We start from the raw sequence: 17565 nt of genomic DNA, 5'->3' as shown, positions 1-17565 counted from the left end.
CTGCTCTCGGAGATCCTAGCCAGATGCAACCGGGAGAGATGGCAGAGAGGGCCGCGGCGAACGCTTAGCATCAACAGAGCGCAGCCGGGGAGAAAAGTTAAAAGAAGAAAGAAAAAAAAATTTTTTTTTCTTTTTATAAAGTGGGGGTAGGGTGGCGTGAGCATGCAAGGCGGGAACCCGGGTTGTGCAGCCGCAGAGAGCTGCTAGGAGGCAGGCGCACCGGGAAAGCGAGCCAAGGTGGCAGCGAGGGACAGAGGACACCGGCGCAGAGGCAAGGGGATGCCCACGGGCGACCGGCGGAAGCTGAGGGTCCCTGCGGATGCCACGCTGTCGCCGGGCCTGTCAGGCGGAGTTTGCAAGACAACTCAGGCAGGCTGGATCGGAGGCTCAAACCTCTGTAGACTTCGCTGGGAAACTAGGTCTCAGGCAGCGGGAAGGACCCCTAGGGGTCAGACGCAAACAGGTGGCAGAGACTTGCAACCTGGGACGTGAAGCCTCTTCCCCTGGCTTTTCAGATGTAGAGAGCAGAGTCTGTTGGCCTCTTTAGGAATCTTGCCACTGTTAGCCTGCGCAGGGATTTGCATGCAGGTGAGCTTTTTCTAGAGCACGGTGCAAGGCAACCGCGGCTTGCACACACTATAGAACTGGTCCAGCTTCTAGAGTTCTGCTACTTACTTCGTCTTTGCTGCTTCCATATCCGCCCAGCCTCTATTCTCCTAACTTTACTTTGTAAGTTAAAACTACTTTTTATCTAAAATGTTTTTTTAATCATAAAATCAAACTTGAGAACCGTTTCTAGCTACGTTTGGAAGAATAAATAAAAAAAATACATAAATCTCTTCGCCTTGGTTTGCCAAGTCCCAGATGAATGAGCTCATGTTTCTCGTGAATACCAAATGCAGAAACATGGAAATATTAAGCCCACTCTCCCAGACGTCAAATTCTTAGCTGGTTCTGTCTGAGTATCATCCGATAGGGTTCTGACAGGCCAAGGCGACATGTATTTCCAGACAGTGGGAAGGGAGGGAGACCTTCAGTATCTGTTTTCCTCAATGAATTAAAAAGGCTGCTGGATTTGGAAAACTCTAGAAACCACAAAGATATGACAAGATAACTTCTAAGTCCTGGACCAGACAGTTCATTTTATTTTATACTTCTGCCTGGGATTTTTTTTTTTCTGTTGGTGTAAAGATATTTGTTAGAGGCACATTGCCTATAAAGAACTATAATGAACTAGGGGGCTTTGATACAGGGGGAGGAGCTTGGTCCTGTCTCAACTTGAGGTACCTTGCTTTGTTGACTCCAATGGGAGGCCTGCCCTTTCCGGAAGGAAACTGAGAAGGAGTAGACGCAAGGGGAGGGGTGGTGGTGGAAAGGAAGGTAGATGGGAAGGGGGGGGGGGACGGACCCTGTGGTTAGTATGTAAAATAAATGAAAACAATTAATAAAAAGTTGAAAAAACAAGCAAACAAGTGAGCTCAATGGTTGAAGTGTCTTAACCGTAAATGGCAAATCTTCGCTGAGTGTTTTCCTACGACTGGTTCCATCCCCATTTCAAGAAGGATCGGAGATGGGGACAAATGAACAAGACCACTTAGTCTGAGGGACTGAATCTCAAGGCAAAACAATTCATACATGGTTCAGAAAGCCCTGGACAGGGCTTAATGAACACATTTCAATACCTCTATAGCTCAAGTGTTGTGAATAAAACCTCTCCCTCACGACTGTGTAAGACCCAGGAAACCAGGTCAGGGAGTTCTGTCTTGACAGAAATGTTCGTTTAGTTTCTTTATGGTTATTATTCTCAAGGTGATGGAAGAAGCCGTTTCTCTCTGCCTTTGTGTCAAGTCTTCTTTCCTATCTCTAAGTTGGCTTGTCTTCTGCCTTAAGTGAAGATACATATCGAAAGACTTTGCAAATTAAATCAACTCTTCTATCCTGAAGGATGCACTGGAAATACGTGTTTGTTTCTTTTACTTGTGGTAGGGCAGCCTTGTAGCATTCCCAAGAAAGGCCAGAGAGACTTGTTTCAGAAAATAGGTCATCACTGACTTCAAGTCAGAAGGGCAGCAAGACCCTCAGGAACCTCAGAAGGGTAAATTTGCATCTTTCTGCTCCCAGGGAAAGTGAGGGGCATCACAGAAAAGGGGCTAGTCCCTCCTATGAACAGACTCTGAAAGGTACCATGTTCAGAACCAGACTCGCTCATAGAATACTGTTGTCTCCACAGCTCTCACGATAGCCAGGGCAAAGTCGCAATGAACTTTCATTTAGAAGAAAAGCAAGACTTTCCAAAAGATGAACATTAAAGCTTTGCTATGATCAGTTTGTTTTGGGATCAACAGTCTACAAAAAGTTCTGTGGTTTATGTTCAAATCGCAAGATCCAATCTGGTGTGCATGCAAGGAGGACTTGAATATCATAGGAATGGAGCATGCTGGGAAACGTTTGTTATGTCCAGAATCGGCACACTGTGGTCTTTCAATAACAAACCTAGTAAACACTTGTATAGCTAAACTTCACGGATGAAAAAAGTCATGATTTATCACTGTTCTCATTAAAATTCATGTCCTGGATAAGTTTTAAACCTTAGCAACTAACCGTAATTAGATACGAGAACAGTGATCCAATAAAGGAAAGCATATAGAAATCTTATTTTCTTGATTCAGACATAACTAGAAAACTGAGTCATCTTTTATTTAATCTTAAAATCTTTAGTTTGGGAGCTGGAGAGATGGCTCTGTAGTTAAGAGCAGGGACTTGAGTTCTATTCCCAGCACCCAATCACTGCCCAATCACCTCCAACTCCAGGGGACCGGACTCCTCTGTCCTCTGCAGGTACCAGCCCTCGCATGCTTTTTAAACAGACCCGCACAGATTATTAAAATAATAAATTTTTAAAATAAAGGTTTGCAGGCGACCAGCGAAATGGTTCAGTGGTTAAGAGCACCGGCTGCTCTTCCAGAGGACCTGGGTTTGGTTCCCAGCACACAACAGCAGCTCACAACCGTCTGTAGCTCTTGTTCCAGGGGATTCAGTGCCCTCCTCTGGCCTCTGCCGTCACTGTCTGATTGTGATACATGCAAACACCCATACACTTAAAATACAAATAAAGATCAATTAAAAAGATGTTCTCAGGTTTACTAAATGATTTCTAGCTTGCTATGGCCAAGAAATAAACGTTGTCATGATCTATGACTCTTAAATGCTTATCATCTTAGACTTTAATTTTCCAGCCATAAATGCTACCTATTTTACTAAACATACTATTACTGATAACACTACTACTTCTAGATACTTAGAACATATTAGTTTAAAATTAACCAAGAAGCTCCATAAGACTTTGCATTTCATTGAAATAGCAAATACTTTAAAAGTAGTTTATTTTTTAAAGTTCAAATTTGTTTGTACAAGGCTTTTGTTTGCATAAAGCACAGATAAGCAAAATGCCAAAAGCAAAAAATGTAATCATTTTACAAAGTAAAAAATGTATTAATTTTAAAATCAAAGAGAATTTTATACATGGATATTATATGAAACCTATCCCTCCCTCCAACTTCTCCCATACCCCCAACCCCTCCCTCCCACCTTCATGTACTCTTTTTAATAGCACTGAGTTCACCTAATGCTGCTCTGTGTGTACAGGCCATCTACTGGAGTACAAACAGCCAATGCAGTCTTGAAGCCAACTGGAAAGCTCCCTTACCCAACAGTCATCAATTGGCAAGAGCGTGTCAGCTAGGGCAGGACTTCATAAGCCTTCTGCTCATCCTTGCGTAGATATTAAAATTTTAAGTTTTATGAAATGTTCTAATTAAGTAGTGGTAGAGTTCCTAAATTCTTACTTTTCACATTCATTGACCATTTATGGGAGACACTTATGTAGAAAAGGGAGACTCAGCTGTGGAATGGGAAGTTAGAAACCACGGGACTTTGGCCCCAGCTCTAGCAGTAATACATCTGATGCAGTCGACACTATTTCTCTTCAAATGAAGGAGTTGAGCTACAATTGTTTTAACATTGTAGGATTAAATTATAAGTTGATTTTGTTGTTTCAAGAAAAAGTTGTATAGCTATGTAGTAAGCTTATTATTTGGAATATTTAGTAAAAGTATTTCAAACAGTCATCAAACACAGAGAACATCTTCCACCAGAGGCTAACAGGGAGTGGGGGAGTATCCTTGGGAGCATGGGTGTACATTTGCTGACTAACTGCATGGACTGGGTTATTCACAGATGTCCTAAACTCATCTTCTTGTAGATTGAATTCTCTGTCCTGCCTGGTCCTGCAGCCATCAGTCCCAAATAAACACACAGAAGCTTATATTCATTATAAACTGTTTGGCCTGTTGCTAAGACTTACTAATTAGCTCTTTCAACTTAAATTAACCTATAATTTTTATCTTCGTTTAGCCACATGACTTAGTACCTTTTCTCAGTAAGGCATTCTCATCTTGCTTCCTCTGCTGACAACTGTATCTCTGCTTTTTCTCTTCCCAGAATTCTCCTAGTCTGGTTGCGCCCCTCCCATACTTCCTGCCTGGCTACTGGACCAATCAGCGTTTTATTAAACCAATGAGTGACAAATCTTTACAGTGTACAAGGGCATTATCCCACAGCATTTTCTCATGAGGAGGAACATATACTGAGATTACTATTTTCGAGAGGATACATTCAAAACAGATTTCAAATGTTATACCCAAGGGCTGCTCAGCATCCCACTATGAAGTCTATGAAGGGGACACTCTGTAGAAAAATGCTGTAGCTGATTACCTCCCATTTGTTCTGATTCTGAGTCACATTCGTGTTTAACAATGCTGTTGAGACATATTCCAGATCAAAGTACTGTTGTGAGAGATTAGTATTCAGGTTAGATTCAAGCTACAAAATACACACACACACACACACACACACACACGTGAGATAAACAGGTGCTGATAAGTCACTTACTCTAGACTGGAAGGAAATCCTATCTCATTTATGCAGGAAATTAGTAATTCTAGCAATTTTTTCTTGTCTTTGCCTGGACAATTGCAATAATGGAAAACATGTTGACCCTTATCATCTACCCACTACTGTTTTGGATCATTTAAAGAAGTAGAACTTTCTTATCATATATTAATACTTGAGCCTTGCCATAACAACAGTATATCATCTGATATTACTTAGGGTAAAGATAATTATAAGAATAAAGTCTTAAAAACAATGATTCTTCTTCAGATGTGTAGCCAATTTTCCCTCCAAGGTCTTTTCTTCTGGTATACATTTTCCGGTTACTTCGTTTTCTTTTGATGGGGTTTAGAACACTTAACATTTTATACCCTTACCTTAAATGCTAAGAAAAAAAATAATTCAAAATTGGAAAGGAAATCCCACTTTAATGTTCTACAAAACAAGAGCCTGCACCTTCAAATTCCACGCCATGTAATTTACAAACATTTTAAGGATAATGGTCTTGTTCAGGAATGTCACTGCAAGTGTAGAAAAGCCAGAAAAATGACTGGCTCATCTTCATTAGACAATTCATATTCTGAATAGTATTTTGCAAGTCAACTAATTCAATATTCAAATTTTAGACCTACATTTAGAATGAACCAAGAATAACCCAAAGCTTTAGATAATGTAAATGTAGAAATAACTGTTGAGCAGAGTAACATAAATGACATTTGCATAAAGGTATGTTTTATGTAGTAGTATATGCAAAGAATATTAATTATTCAAATCCATTAAACATTCAAATGATGTTTCTCTTGAGAGGAGGAAATATTTAACAACTCAAAGGCAGACCAAATGAATGCACTGCTACATATGATAATTAAGAATACATCTTAAAATAAATGTTCAGTATGTAACAGATTTAAAGGTAGCTTCGAAACATCGTGGCTGCCCTAAATCTTTATTTTTATATACAAGAAGATGGAACTATTTATGTCATTCCCTTCTATAATGTTTTCTTTTTGAAGTATATAATTTTGAAGGTTTCATCTAAGTTTTTCTATTATAAATGAGTACCAAGAGGCCAAGGTCTTAAAATATCAATCTACTTGTAGAAATTATATCACTCTTGAAATCTGTGGCATTTCTTCCCAGATGTTTGAAGACCTCAAGTACCGTCAAAATTATCTCTAGTATGGAGTAGAAACCAATCCCTGGAAGAAAATGTCCTTTATGATAAATTAAGGACAATATTATGTGGTCAAGATATCCCGTAGGTCAAAGACAACGCAAATGACCAAAACATTTCATGGGATGTTTATGCAAATTAAGAGACCATCTCTTAGGGCTGAAGGGTTGGCTAAGTGATCAAGAACACTTGCTCAGGACCCAGGTTTGGTTTCCAACACCCATGATGGCTCACAATTGCTCACAACCCAACCCTCTCTTCTGGATTCTAAGGTCACTGCACATACATCCATGTGGATGAGACACTCATACACAGAAACCTGAAAATTAAGAACTCTCTTCCTCAGCTGGTGCCTTATGCTGCTTGAAGGAGTTAACACCAATTCTTGGTTACTAGCAAGCTAGCAGAACGCAGCTGTAGTATGCTAGATGCCTACCAGGCCATTGAAATGAAGAACAAAAGCAAAATTGATTTGCAGTATAGATATTTGAGATGTTTCAGCTAGTGCTTGTATACTATTTAAGCAGGAATTTGGATTTTCAATAAAGAGGAAGTTGTGAAAATTTAAAGTTACAACTTACATGATTGGCAGAAAGTTTTATGATCTGTACATAGAAGTTATTTCATGGCCCATGGATACCAAATTCTTAAAATCATACAACATAAAGCACCAAATCTGGATGACTGGATTTTCAACTTTCAATTAATGAATAAATTGATATTGTACACAATTACTTCTAACAGTTTTTATGCATAAAACTAAAGTTAAGCAAAAATATTCTCCGGACACAGTGGAGGTAAGTAGATTTGCTCTTGTACACTTGGAAACTAGCGGGCTTGTTTCCTGTTCTGCTGATGAATAGTATTGTGAAGATGTGATCTCTCAGAGAGGATGCTGGGTGTCACAGGGAAAAAATAACCCAGAGTTCTGGCACATAAGACTTATTCTAATGTTCACTTGGTGACAGCTCACCGCCACCTTAGTCCAGTTAGTATTAATACATTATACTAAGCATGAAGTGTACAAATGGCAGCTGCTTCCCGATTCTTCTCATGGACACTAACATGTCCAGGTGGTCCTCAGGTCTATTAGCTCGGAATTCCATTGCTAGACTGGTATATTCCTACTGTAACCTCAATTCAAAGACAGCCATACATCAAACTGAATGATTATTTTTAAATAATAGAAATATCGCTCAGTCTAACTCACATGACTCTACTATGGTAGGAGACAAGAATGTGAACATGAATGTCATGTATTACCAGTTTCCTCCTAAGCATTTACTCCAAAACAGCAAACACTGGCTCCTCTTTCCCTTGGATACTAAAACAAATTAATATAGCCTGTTGAACACTGCTAATATTTGTTACCCTTCATTGTTTCACATGCCTGCTCCTGTCAACTAAAGGAAGGGAAAAAATAGCAAATTTAATTAAATTTGCATCTTACAATCAGACTTAACCCCCACCCCCAGTAGTTTAAGTACCCCATGCTGAAATTTTTAGAGAACTGCAAATTCCTTAAGGTTGTACTTTTCAGCTGACCTGACTTCAGTCTTTAACTTTTTATCAAGAGTACTGACACCTCCAATTGCTGCGATAAGACCTTAAGTTAAGAGCACCCTTTTAGTATAAAAACTGGCAGTCCTGTCAATGGCGATTTTGCTAACCACCCAGTTTCTTCTTGATCACTTAGAATACTTTATATCTTCATCAGCCAGTGAGCACTGTGGGGCAGTGTAATGATACCCTCTCATTCAACTCTGAGTCTGAGACTTACCCTTCTTTTGAAGTTCCTGTATTTGAAGAGAGCTGCCACAACTGCCCTTGTTCTCTGGCTTTAGTCAAGGTCCATGTTTTAACAGATCTAAAACATATCCTTTCTGAATGTTTGTAATTTTTTAAAAAAAATATTTATTATGTATACAATATTCTGTCTGTGTGTATGCCTTCAGGCCAGAAGAGGGCACCAGACCCCATTACAGATGGTTGTGAGCCACCACGTGGTTGCTGGGAATTGAACTCAGGACCTTTGGAAGAGCAGGCAATGCTCTTAAGCTCTGAGCCATCTCTCCAGCCCCGTTTGTAATATTTTTAGAAAATGGGATGTACTTTCTAGTTGGCTGTCTTCATCTGAGACTTTTGATGTGGCAGTGGTTTCTGGCAGATTTTCAGAACTACACTAGTTATCCCAGTTCCTTCTAACACCTTCTCGGCTAGCCACAGGAGAACAACACTCTGTCCAGTTCCTTACCTTATTCACAGAACACTGTCCAACCAGTCCCTCTTCCACTGTGTACTATGAAGACAAACCCATGTCTTAAGGAGCAAGCAGTCTTAAGCTCAGAATTATTGCTCAGGGGCAAAAGATGCTCATCTAGCCTTACTGAGGTCCCATGCTCAAGACCAACCTCCACGAAACAAAATGCAGTGGCTCCGGCTCCTTAGTATTAGACTGACGATACCTTTATTTTATTTGGTACTTTAGCTCTTTTGTCACACACATGAAATCACTGCTCAGAGGCAGCCTTGGAATTTTATCTTGAGGAAAATGTTTCTAAGCCTTTTCTCACGCTGTGTTCTTACTGCCTTTTGTAGTGATGACATCTGAAGATTTCTGTAAAATGAGAGACGCTAAAACCTATTCCATGATACTAGTCTTTAAACAGAAAACAATCATGTATGCAAAATCAGCAAGACATTTGGTAGCCAGAGGGCAGGAAGGGCTGTGCAGTATCAAAAAAAATCATTTAACCGTACTAACATTTCAGATGTATGACTTTCAAAGACAGTGATTCTTACCATGTCCTGAGCACAACACACTTTTTCCTGTAGCAGTAGAATACACTAGCATTGTGGGCAACAGAAATAGACTCTTCATGTATATTGTTCTACATATAAACCACTCTAAAGGCATGCTATATCCAATTTTTTAAAAAAAATTCCCATCTAAACTGCAAATTCATGACTCTGATCTAATGTAGACCACTTGATTCAAACAGACAATGAAAACTACTGGATTATCTCTTAATGCATTTATGTGCTTTCTCTTCCAAATCTGCTCATGGTATGATCCAAGTCACTGTCAAATGCCATTGGCAAGAGGAACCTGGTGACATGCCATTAAAATTTAACGTTTCCAAAGTAAAGACATTTCATGTCTTATCTTAGTCTCTACAAATTTTTTTTTATTTTAGTCTGTAAGGTATCAGAGATTTTAACTCAGAGGCTCACATATGGCAGGGCAAGTACTCCATCAATGAGTTAGAGAGCCCCAGATCCTAAAGATTATCTAGTTAGTAGATACTTCCAAGTCTTTAGAGACTCTAAAACTATAGCTGAGAATATGTAGGCATTCCTGTGTCCATGTATGTATGTTTTCAACAACTTTGTGCAAAACGTATACCACAAATGCAAATCTATGTGAAGCGAGTCTTCCAGGTCATGCTCAGACACTTCATGTTTTATAGGCAATTGGTCTAATGTATCGGAAGATCTACCTTTGTAAACGATAGGATTCAAGGGTATCAATTTGATGGTTCACAGGAAAAAAAAACGCTGACATCTGAAAGCTAAAAGTAAAAATGCTTAAGATTTTCATGAAGTTACAGCAAAGGATAATCATTTCAAAGCCCAAATGAGTCAATTTGTACATTTTATTTCCAAACTGAAATGATAAAATATACCAATTCATCAACAAGTGTTTAATAAAGTACCTGTGGATAAATGGTTGGCTTCGAAGGTAGTGCAAGAAGTTAAGTAAACTTTCAGCTCTTAAGGAAGATTATACTGAAGAAAAACGTCAGCAAAAAACTCCAGAAAACAGAGTTTTATCATGCATGTCACAGTGCACCTCAAGCTCAGATCCTTGTATTCAAAAAGTTTAAAGGACTCCCTTTTGCAAGTTACTAGCTTCTGTTCCGCAAAGCCAGCCACAGTTCAGCGCTGTTTGTGTGCTAGGATGTATATCTGCTACACTAGTAGAAGACAAACTACATAGCGAGCTATACAGGGCAAAAGGAACAGAAATAAACGTGGGGGAAATAGGAAATGTATAGTGTAGGTCATCTTTTTTGTATGTAGGATGGAATTTTAAATGAACCCTTTCACTTGCATTTGGGTCGACATCTGACATCACCAATTGTAAAAACAAAACAAAAATCTGTCTAATAGGCAACTTTCCTTAATCTTGATGCTTCTGGATAAAAGGAACCATAAAACTGGTATCTGCTTAAAATTCTTGCCTCTGGCTCTTAGTAGTTGGATCCAGCAAAGAGAACCTTTTCTAAAAAAATATACACTGGGGTTTGCCTGCATGTCTGTGTGAGGTTGCCACATCCCCTGGAACTAGGGTTACAGTTGTGAATTGCCCTGTAGGTGCTGAGAATTGAAACCAGGTCCCTTGGAAGAGCGGCCAAAGTTCTTAGCTGCTGAGCCATCTCTCCAGTCCCCAAATATTGTATGTATGTCTGTACGTATGTATTGTTTTTTATGTATCTGCATGTATGCCTGCAGGCCAGAAGAGGACATCAGACCCCATTACAGATGTTTGTGAGCCACTATGTGGTGGCTGAGAATTGAATTCAGGACCTCTCAAAGAGCAGTCAGTGCCCCTAACCTCTCAGTCATCTCTCTAGCCCAATATGGCCTATCCCGATTTGTTAATGAGGCATGTGTAATTGTGCTTTGGCTGATATTTTAGTCACTGAAGATCCTTTTCCACTGTGTTTTCTAGACTACCAGTTGCTGATGGTTATGTAGAAAAAATCAATTTCATAAATTATTATGGAAAGATGAATTCTTCCTTGTGATATCAAGGATTTGAATCTGGTATAGATCAAACAGTGCAGCGTCTGTTAAGTTTTGGACACTGTAAAGTTGTAATATGAAGAACCATCTTTACTGAGGTGGTACTTTGAATTCTGTAATTTTTTAAAAGTCCTGATGATTTTATCCATTTTGGCTACCTAAAAAATACTTAGAGAAAGGTGAATTTCATGTTCTTGTATATTCCTGATACACAAACTTAGCATTTTCATAAACATTTACTTTTCAGAGATGATCTAGGCAATGTCAATAAGATTTCATTCATATAAAGAAATAGGTCAAAAAAAATAAAAACTAAAAAATTAAATCCCATAGCTTTCTCCTGTTCTCTGTTGCTCTACTGTAAGTTTCAGCATTCAAACACTTTTTTTTTTTTTGGTTTTTCGAGACAGGGTTTCTCTGTGGCCTTGGAGCCTGTCCTGGAACTAGCTCTGTAGACCAGGCTGGTCTCGAACTCACAGAGATTCGCCTGCCTCTGCCTCCCGAGTGCTGGGATTAAAGGCGTGCGCCACCATCGCCCGGCTCAAACACTTTAAACACGGTATTTTCACTTAGATGTCAAAAAAATAAAATAAAACCAGTAACCTTCAAATATGAACTATAAAGGCCAGCAGCTGAAAGTAAATTTCATAAAGACAAAATAAGTCTAAAAGTTCTGTCACGGGATTCCTCACCAATTTCTCAGAGAACAAACTTTTTGTTGGGTCCCAAGAGTGCTCGGGATATTACTTGTAGTGTTGCTACCAACCATTCAACTTTTCTCCTCTGGTTAATGCTGAGGATGCATTTAAAACCAACAAGGAAAAGGGCCCACTGTGGATCCATTAACCTATTTACTGATAGCTGGAAAAAAATCTAAATTTTGTCACACCATTCAGTGTATTTGTGAAACTTCAGGCTTTTATCGATGTTTTTCGTGTTGAAGAAGTCTGACAATTTCAAATCAAAGTCAACACTGCAGTGAGGAGAGCTTTTCTACTTTATTACAAAGAGAAGAAGCCTTTATGTGGTCAGAAAATACAAGATTGATCTTTTTCTCTTCCTATGAAACGCTGCTGTTCAAACAGCCAGAGTGAATTGTCTCAGTTCACGTCTTCAAGTCCCATCACATTCACTTGGGTATGGATGTCCTTGGCTGCTGAAAATCTGGCCTTTAGTGCACAGGGCGACAAAGTCCCCTAACCAGCAGTTCCAGAATGTCCCATTTTCATATATTGCATCCATGCACACCTCCTAAAAATGAGGTACAGCAGGGCAAACATTTTCCAAAATAGATGTCATATATATAATATATACACATTCGTACATACATACCTTTATTCATGTGATGTCCAAAATTTAAAAAAAATGTACACATTTATTACAAAATCGTAACAAAGACTGGACAGTGTTTTGCTCATTCTGGAAAGATGAAGCTCAGTAACAACACAGCCCTGGAAACCATCCAGAGACCGTGGCAATCTCTTTCTTCTACAGTCATATTCTTGCATTAAGCCTGGCGAAACTGCCTTTCAGAAACAGAAGGGGAAGTAAAATGAAAGAAGCAGCCCTTGCTCATCTTTCCAAATGAAATACGAGAAGGATCTTCACATAAAAATGCACAAACATTTGTTATTTTATTACCAATAGTGCTACAATGAACAATGCAAATTTTGTGGTCTAATTTTGTTGAGTCTTTTGTGGGTTTTCTTTTTTACATTTAAGAAACTAAATGGTAACTTCTGTCAGTGTACTTGCTTGTCTTTATAGACTCAAGTCTGTCTGCTGGCAAAAAGAAAATAAACGAAAAAATTCAGACCCTGCTCAAACTAGAGAAAACAAATTACAAATTTAGTTGTTGGGCAGCACATAATTGGTAAGGCAGGACCTCAAATGGTGACCCTTTACGTAAGCCAATTGCCAGATCCTCAATGAATTAAAACCAGGTTGCCTGAGCCACATCAGTTCTGCGGATCTGTCGAGTACTGTGCTGAGACAGCCATACCCCAGGAAAGGGAAGTCTTTTAGAAGGCTTGCTGAGCAGGGTTGTAGTTGAAGGTGGATGGCAGGTGAGGCCGTTCTTCTAATTTGTCATATTCCAGATGGAACTCCTAGAAAAAGAACATCAAAACTTGAGAATTTAAATTATTTCATAAACCTTTTTGAAAAAGCATTATTTAGTGTGTGTTTGTGTATGAGAGAGAGAGAGAGAGAGAGAGAGAGAGAGAGAGAGAGAGAGAGAGGACAACCTGTGAGATGTAGGTCTAGGTCTCCCACCTACATGAGGACCAAACTCGGGTAGGCCATTGGTCTCCTTGGCAAGAACTTTTACTTGCTGAGCCAAGTGACTCTCTTATAATTTTTTTTTTTTTTGGTCAAGATATATTTACTATAAGAATAAAAAAATAAGGGGCTGGAAAGATGGCTCAGTGGTTAGGAGCATTGCCTGCTCTTCCAGAGGTCCTGAGTTCAATTCCCAGCAACCACATGGTGGTTCACAACTATCTGTAATGAGATCTGGTGCCCTCTTCTGGCCTGCAGGCATACAGACAGAATATTGTATACATAATAAATAAATAAGTATTTTTAAAAAAAGAAAAAATAATTCCACATAAAAAAAATAATTCCACATGAGAGTGAACACAGAGACACTAGATCTTTGCCCTTGTAAGTAAAACAGTCTGAAGAACAGTAGTATCGACCTGCTGAATATAAAATCAGTTACTTAGGAATGTGGACTCATCAAAATTCTGTGCAAGTTTGTAATTAAAACTAAAAAAAGGAAATTATTATTGCTCTCTTGCAAAAGACCGAAAATTATAGGATGCTTAAATAAAGCCTATTTTAATGAAGTACAAAACAAAACAAAAACCCTAACAGTTTGTTCATGTTTAAAATGAGAGACTTTTCAATTTACCTTGATGACAATTTTTAAGCAGTTATTCTTTAACCTCATTAAAATCTCAGGAAAACAATGAGCTGAAAACACACATACCTCTAGAACTCCCATTTCATAAAAGTCATAAAAGATAATTTAATGGCCATTTAAAACTAGATGATAGCTTTGGTGTATGATTATCGGAAACCTAACTGCTTACTGATTTAATCGAAGTGTCCAAATCTATTATGGTTTTTATTTTTAATATTTATTTGTGGATAAGGGGGCAAACACATCACAGTGCATATAGATGACACGTTGGCTTTCTACTTCCACTGTGTAGGTCAACTCAGGTCTTCCGGCCCGTTGTGTAGGTCAACTCAGGTCTACCTATACCCAGAGTCATCTTGCTGCCCCTTCTCTCTCTCTCTCTCTTCTTTTTTTGTTTTTGAGACAAGGTCTTGCCAGTTTAGGCTGGCTTTGAAACTCCCCACATAGCCCAAGGAGGCTACGAAGTCACAATCACGCCCACCCCAGCCTCCTGAATACTGGGGTTACAAAACCTGGCTTCAAAAGTTTTAAAATTTAAGAATTCACCAGAGATGCAAATATAACTGCATACAAATCCAAATACTTCTGTAACCACAAAAAAGGGGGAGGCTCTAAAATTACTCATTCTATAGCCTGAATCTAACTGCCACAAATTATTTTAAAATCTCTCTCAAGTTATTAAACCTCAACCCACATTATCTACTGAGGATTAAACAAGCACCCTTAGCAACCATTGGTTAACTTATCCTATTGTGTCTGGTATCAAACTGACCCCATGATGAATGCTTCCGCTGTTAATTAAATAAAATTTGCATTATTTAGTTAAAACAAGACCTTAGGCAACTTATTTAGTTAAAACAAGACCTTAGGCAACAGTGATCAAGCTTTTCGACACCAAACAGATCAGCACACATATAACTGACAACCTACTATGAACCAAAACTAAAGACAGAGCTCATTTTTTTTTTGTAATCTTTGTATTTATCTTGGGTAAATTGGTATTTTATTATACTGAAGACTAGGATCCAAACTTGGCAGGATCTGTCTTTCCTAGTGTAACACACGAAGGGTTTGTGTGTTTTTAATCCAAGATTCAAAACAAATTTTTTTCATTATACGCTTAAAATAACTTTGAAAACATTAAGCGTCTTCACAAATGTTTATAACGAAGGTACACTGTGTGACTTTATCTTTTAAACAGATACTTTCCATATGACTGAGAAAGGCGCAGGGCTAATCACTCACTAGCAAGAAGGAGCAAACAAATAGCAGTCGCCATCCTTAAACTCCTGCCCACGGCTGAAGCTGAGTATCCACATTCACATTAGCACAATTTTCCCAGTTATTCTTTGAAATGAAAATGCATCTGCGTCTAAAATATACTTAGTATAAAAAGCTTACCTGCAATTTTGACAACGACAAGCTCTCAGTTACATTTTACCCATCCATACTGGCAAGATACACTGATTTATTAGTATTTAAAGAGTTTAACCTCATGAATATTATATCCTATTAATATTATAAAAAAGAGACCAGTTTGAACATAGGAAGCATAAATATTTTAATATTTAAAAAATATTTACACACTAACTAGAAATATTATGGGTCAAATCTTGTCTTTCATCAATAATCTTTTATCTGTTTTCCATATATTTTTATTCTTTTTAAAGTAGCTGAACCTTGCATCACTCTTACCTCTTTGCTCTTTAACTATATCTAACTTCAATATCTATAGCGTTTCTTTCACATGTCAATGATGTGGCCTTATTGGAGGAAGAGTGTCATTGGGAGTGGGCTCTGAGATCTCAAAGGCCCGCAGAGCCCCTGTGCCTACAGCCTCCATTTGTTTAGTACTTAGAGACACAGCGCTGCACCATTACCACACTATGTACACATCCTCACGGGTAAGATGCAGTTATGTGGTATTTACCTCACTATTCCGCAAACTCCATCACTGTGCAAGCCCCATGGCTGATGTGACAATGTCACATTTATAAACATTTTATAATTTTATGAAGTCTCTTAACAGAATCACTAAAATGTCTTAATACTAAGCAATCTTATGGAAAGGTCTGAACACATCTGTGAATAGTCATTGTAAACTATACTTCACCATAACCAATTTTCACAAATGCTCATTAATACCTGATAGGAACCAACAATTCTCATTGTTTCCCATCACAATAGAAGAATTTTGAAGAATATCAATGTAGGCAGCTAACGTATTATTTAGAGAGCTTTCTTAGGGAATAACTTAGATACTAACTACCACTCAAGAGTTTATTTTCCTACTTCACTATTCAACTATATTAGGAGACAGGTAAAACTTAGCAAAATTATTTAACAAGCATATGTCATAAATAATCTTTTATTTTATATAGGAAACATTTTCCTTAAAATAACATTGACCTAAACTGGTAATTGTTTCTGAGGAAATAAAAAGCTCTAATATTAATGTTTATGAATATCTTACATTATGAAGAGAAGATAGTTCTCAAAAACTCTTCTTTCTCACTTGATTTCCTAACAAACACACAATCCAAATTTTAGCTATAATTATATAGCTATGTATTGCTTAAGTGCATTCATTTTTGCATGTGGATTTAGAATTCAAATTATTGAGCATAAAGCTTCAAAATGAATGTAAAAAGCCTCGGTTCTCCTCCAAAGACCTTGTCTCTCTGATAACATGGCCTTGGACCAGAAACAGCATGCTCTCTAGAATAACTTGGGAGTAAGTATTCATTCTTAGACCCCACCCACAGACCTGACTAGATCCCACAGTAGAAGGGAAGGTTCTGCAATTTGTTTAACTAGGTAATTCTCATACAAGCTAAAATTGGAGAATCACAATTTAACCAAGAAACAATCAATTGGAAAATTTTCATGTTTGGAAGAATAGCAGTAACCTCTAACAATGATAAAAGTATCAGAACTACTAACACACACATCCACCATGTGCCAAAAGGAAACCCTGTATGAAGGGTATGGATGTGAACGCAGAGAATTGCATTCAATCTTCATGATATCCATTTCGAAAAAAAGAACAGAGTTACAGAAAGAAAACTTGTACAAGATCAAAGTAGAAATGGAAGCTAAATTCTATATTTCTGTTATACTATTTAAGGAGAAAAAACCCTATTTTAAAATATACTAATTTAAATACCTCTCTTTAACTAAAATGGTAAGAATATAGTCTTTGAAACTAAGACAATATTTTTCATTAACTATAGCTGTTGAAATGACCAACATAATCTAAGGACTAAGCACTAACCACATTGACTACTGAGACACCGAAAAACAAAAACCAAAATAATTTTTAATCTCTTCTGTATTTTCTATCAGATCATATTTTTAAATTTCTTTAAGTTTTATAAAAATTATAAAAGTCCAAACTTTTCTATGGTTTATATCTGATAACACTTCAAACTATCTTAAAATGTAAAACATTCTATCAACTTATTATATTGAAAAGAAATGACCCCAAAGCAACAACTAAAATAGTGCCCAAAGAACTAATTTGTCAGAAATACTATTCTTCTGTTTAGCTTTTGTAGCACTAAGAATCACCAACGGAAAGAATATTCAAAGACGTAGAGTTGGGAGTTCTCTGAAACTAAGTGTGGGTTATATTTACCATAAAAATCTCTTACCAAATTTAATAAATTTTCTATTAGTGAAATGAGTTGTTTCTGGAGACTTCTAT

At 37.8% G+C, this 17565-nt stretch overlaps 1 protein-coding gene across 11 annotated transcripts in view; it reads right to left on the bottom strand.

Moving 5' to 3' along the window:
* Positions 1-11912: 11912 nt before the first annotated feature.
* Positions 11913-17565, bottom strand: part of Cnot2 (CCR4-NOT transcription complex subunit 2) — a 92751-nt gene continuing 87098 nt past the window's right edge. For all 11 annotated transcript variants that reach the window (XM_013350367.2, XM_005358039.3, XM_013350373.2 and 8 more), the window contains one exon: positions 11913-13041. In XM_013350367.2, the coding sequence (XP_013205821.1) occupies positions 12955-13041 (87 nt within the window). In that variant the 3' untranslated portion in view covers positions 11913-12954. The remainder of the gene's footprint in view (positions 13042-17565) is intronic.

The sequence above is a fragment of the Microtus ochrogaster genome, chromosome 24 (assembly GCF_000317375.1).
Source record: "Microtus ochrogaster isolate Prairie Vole_2 chromosome 24, MicOch1.0, whole genome shotgun sequence".
Taxonomy (NCBI): domain Eukaryota; kingdom Metazoa; phylum Chordata; class Mammalia; order Rodentia; family Cricetidae; genus Microtus; species Microtus ochrogaster.
The sequence above is the reverse complement of the archived record's forward strand: the minus strand, read 5'-3'. Positions and strand labels throughout refer to the sequence as shown.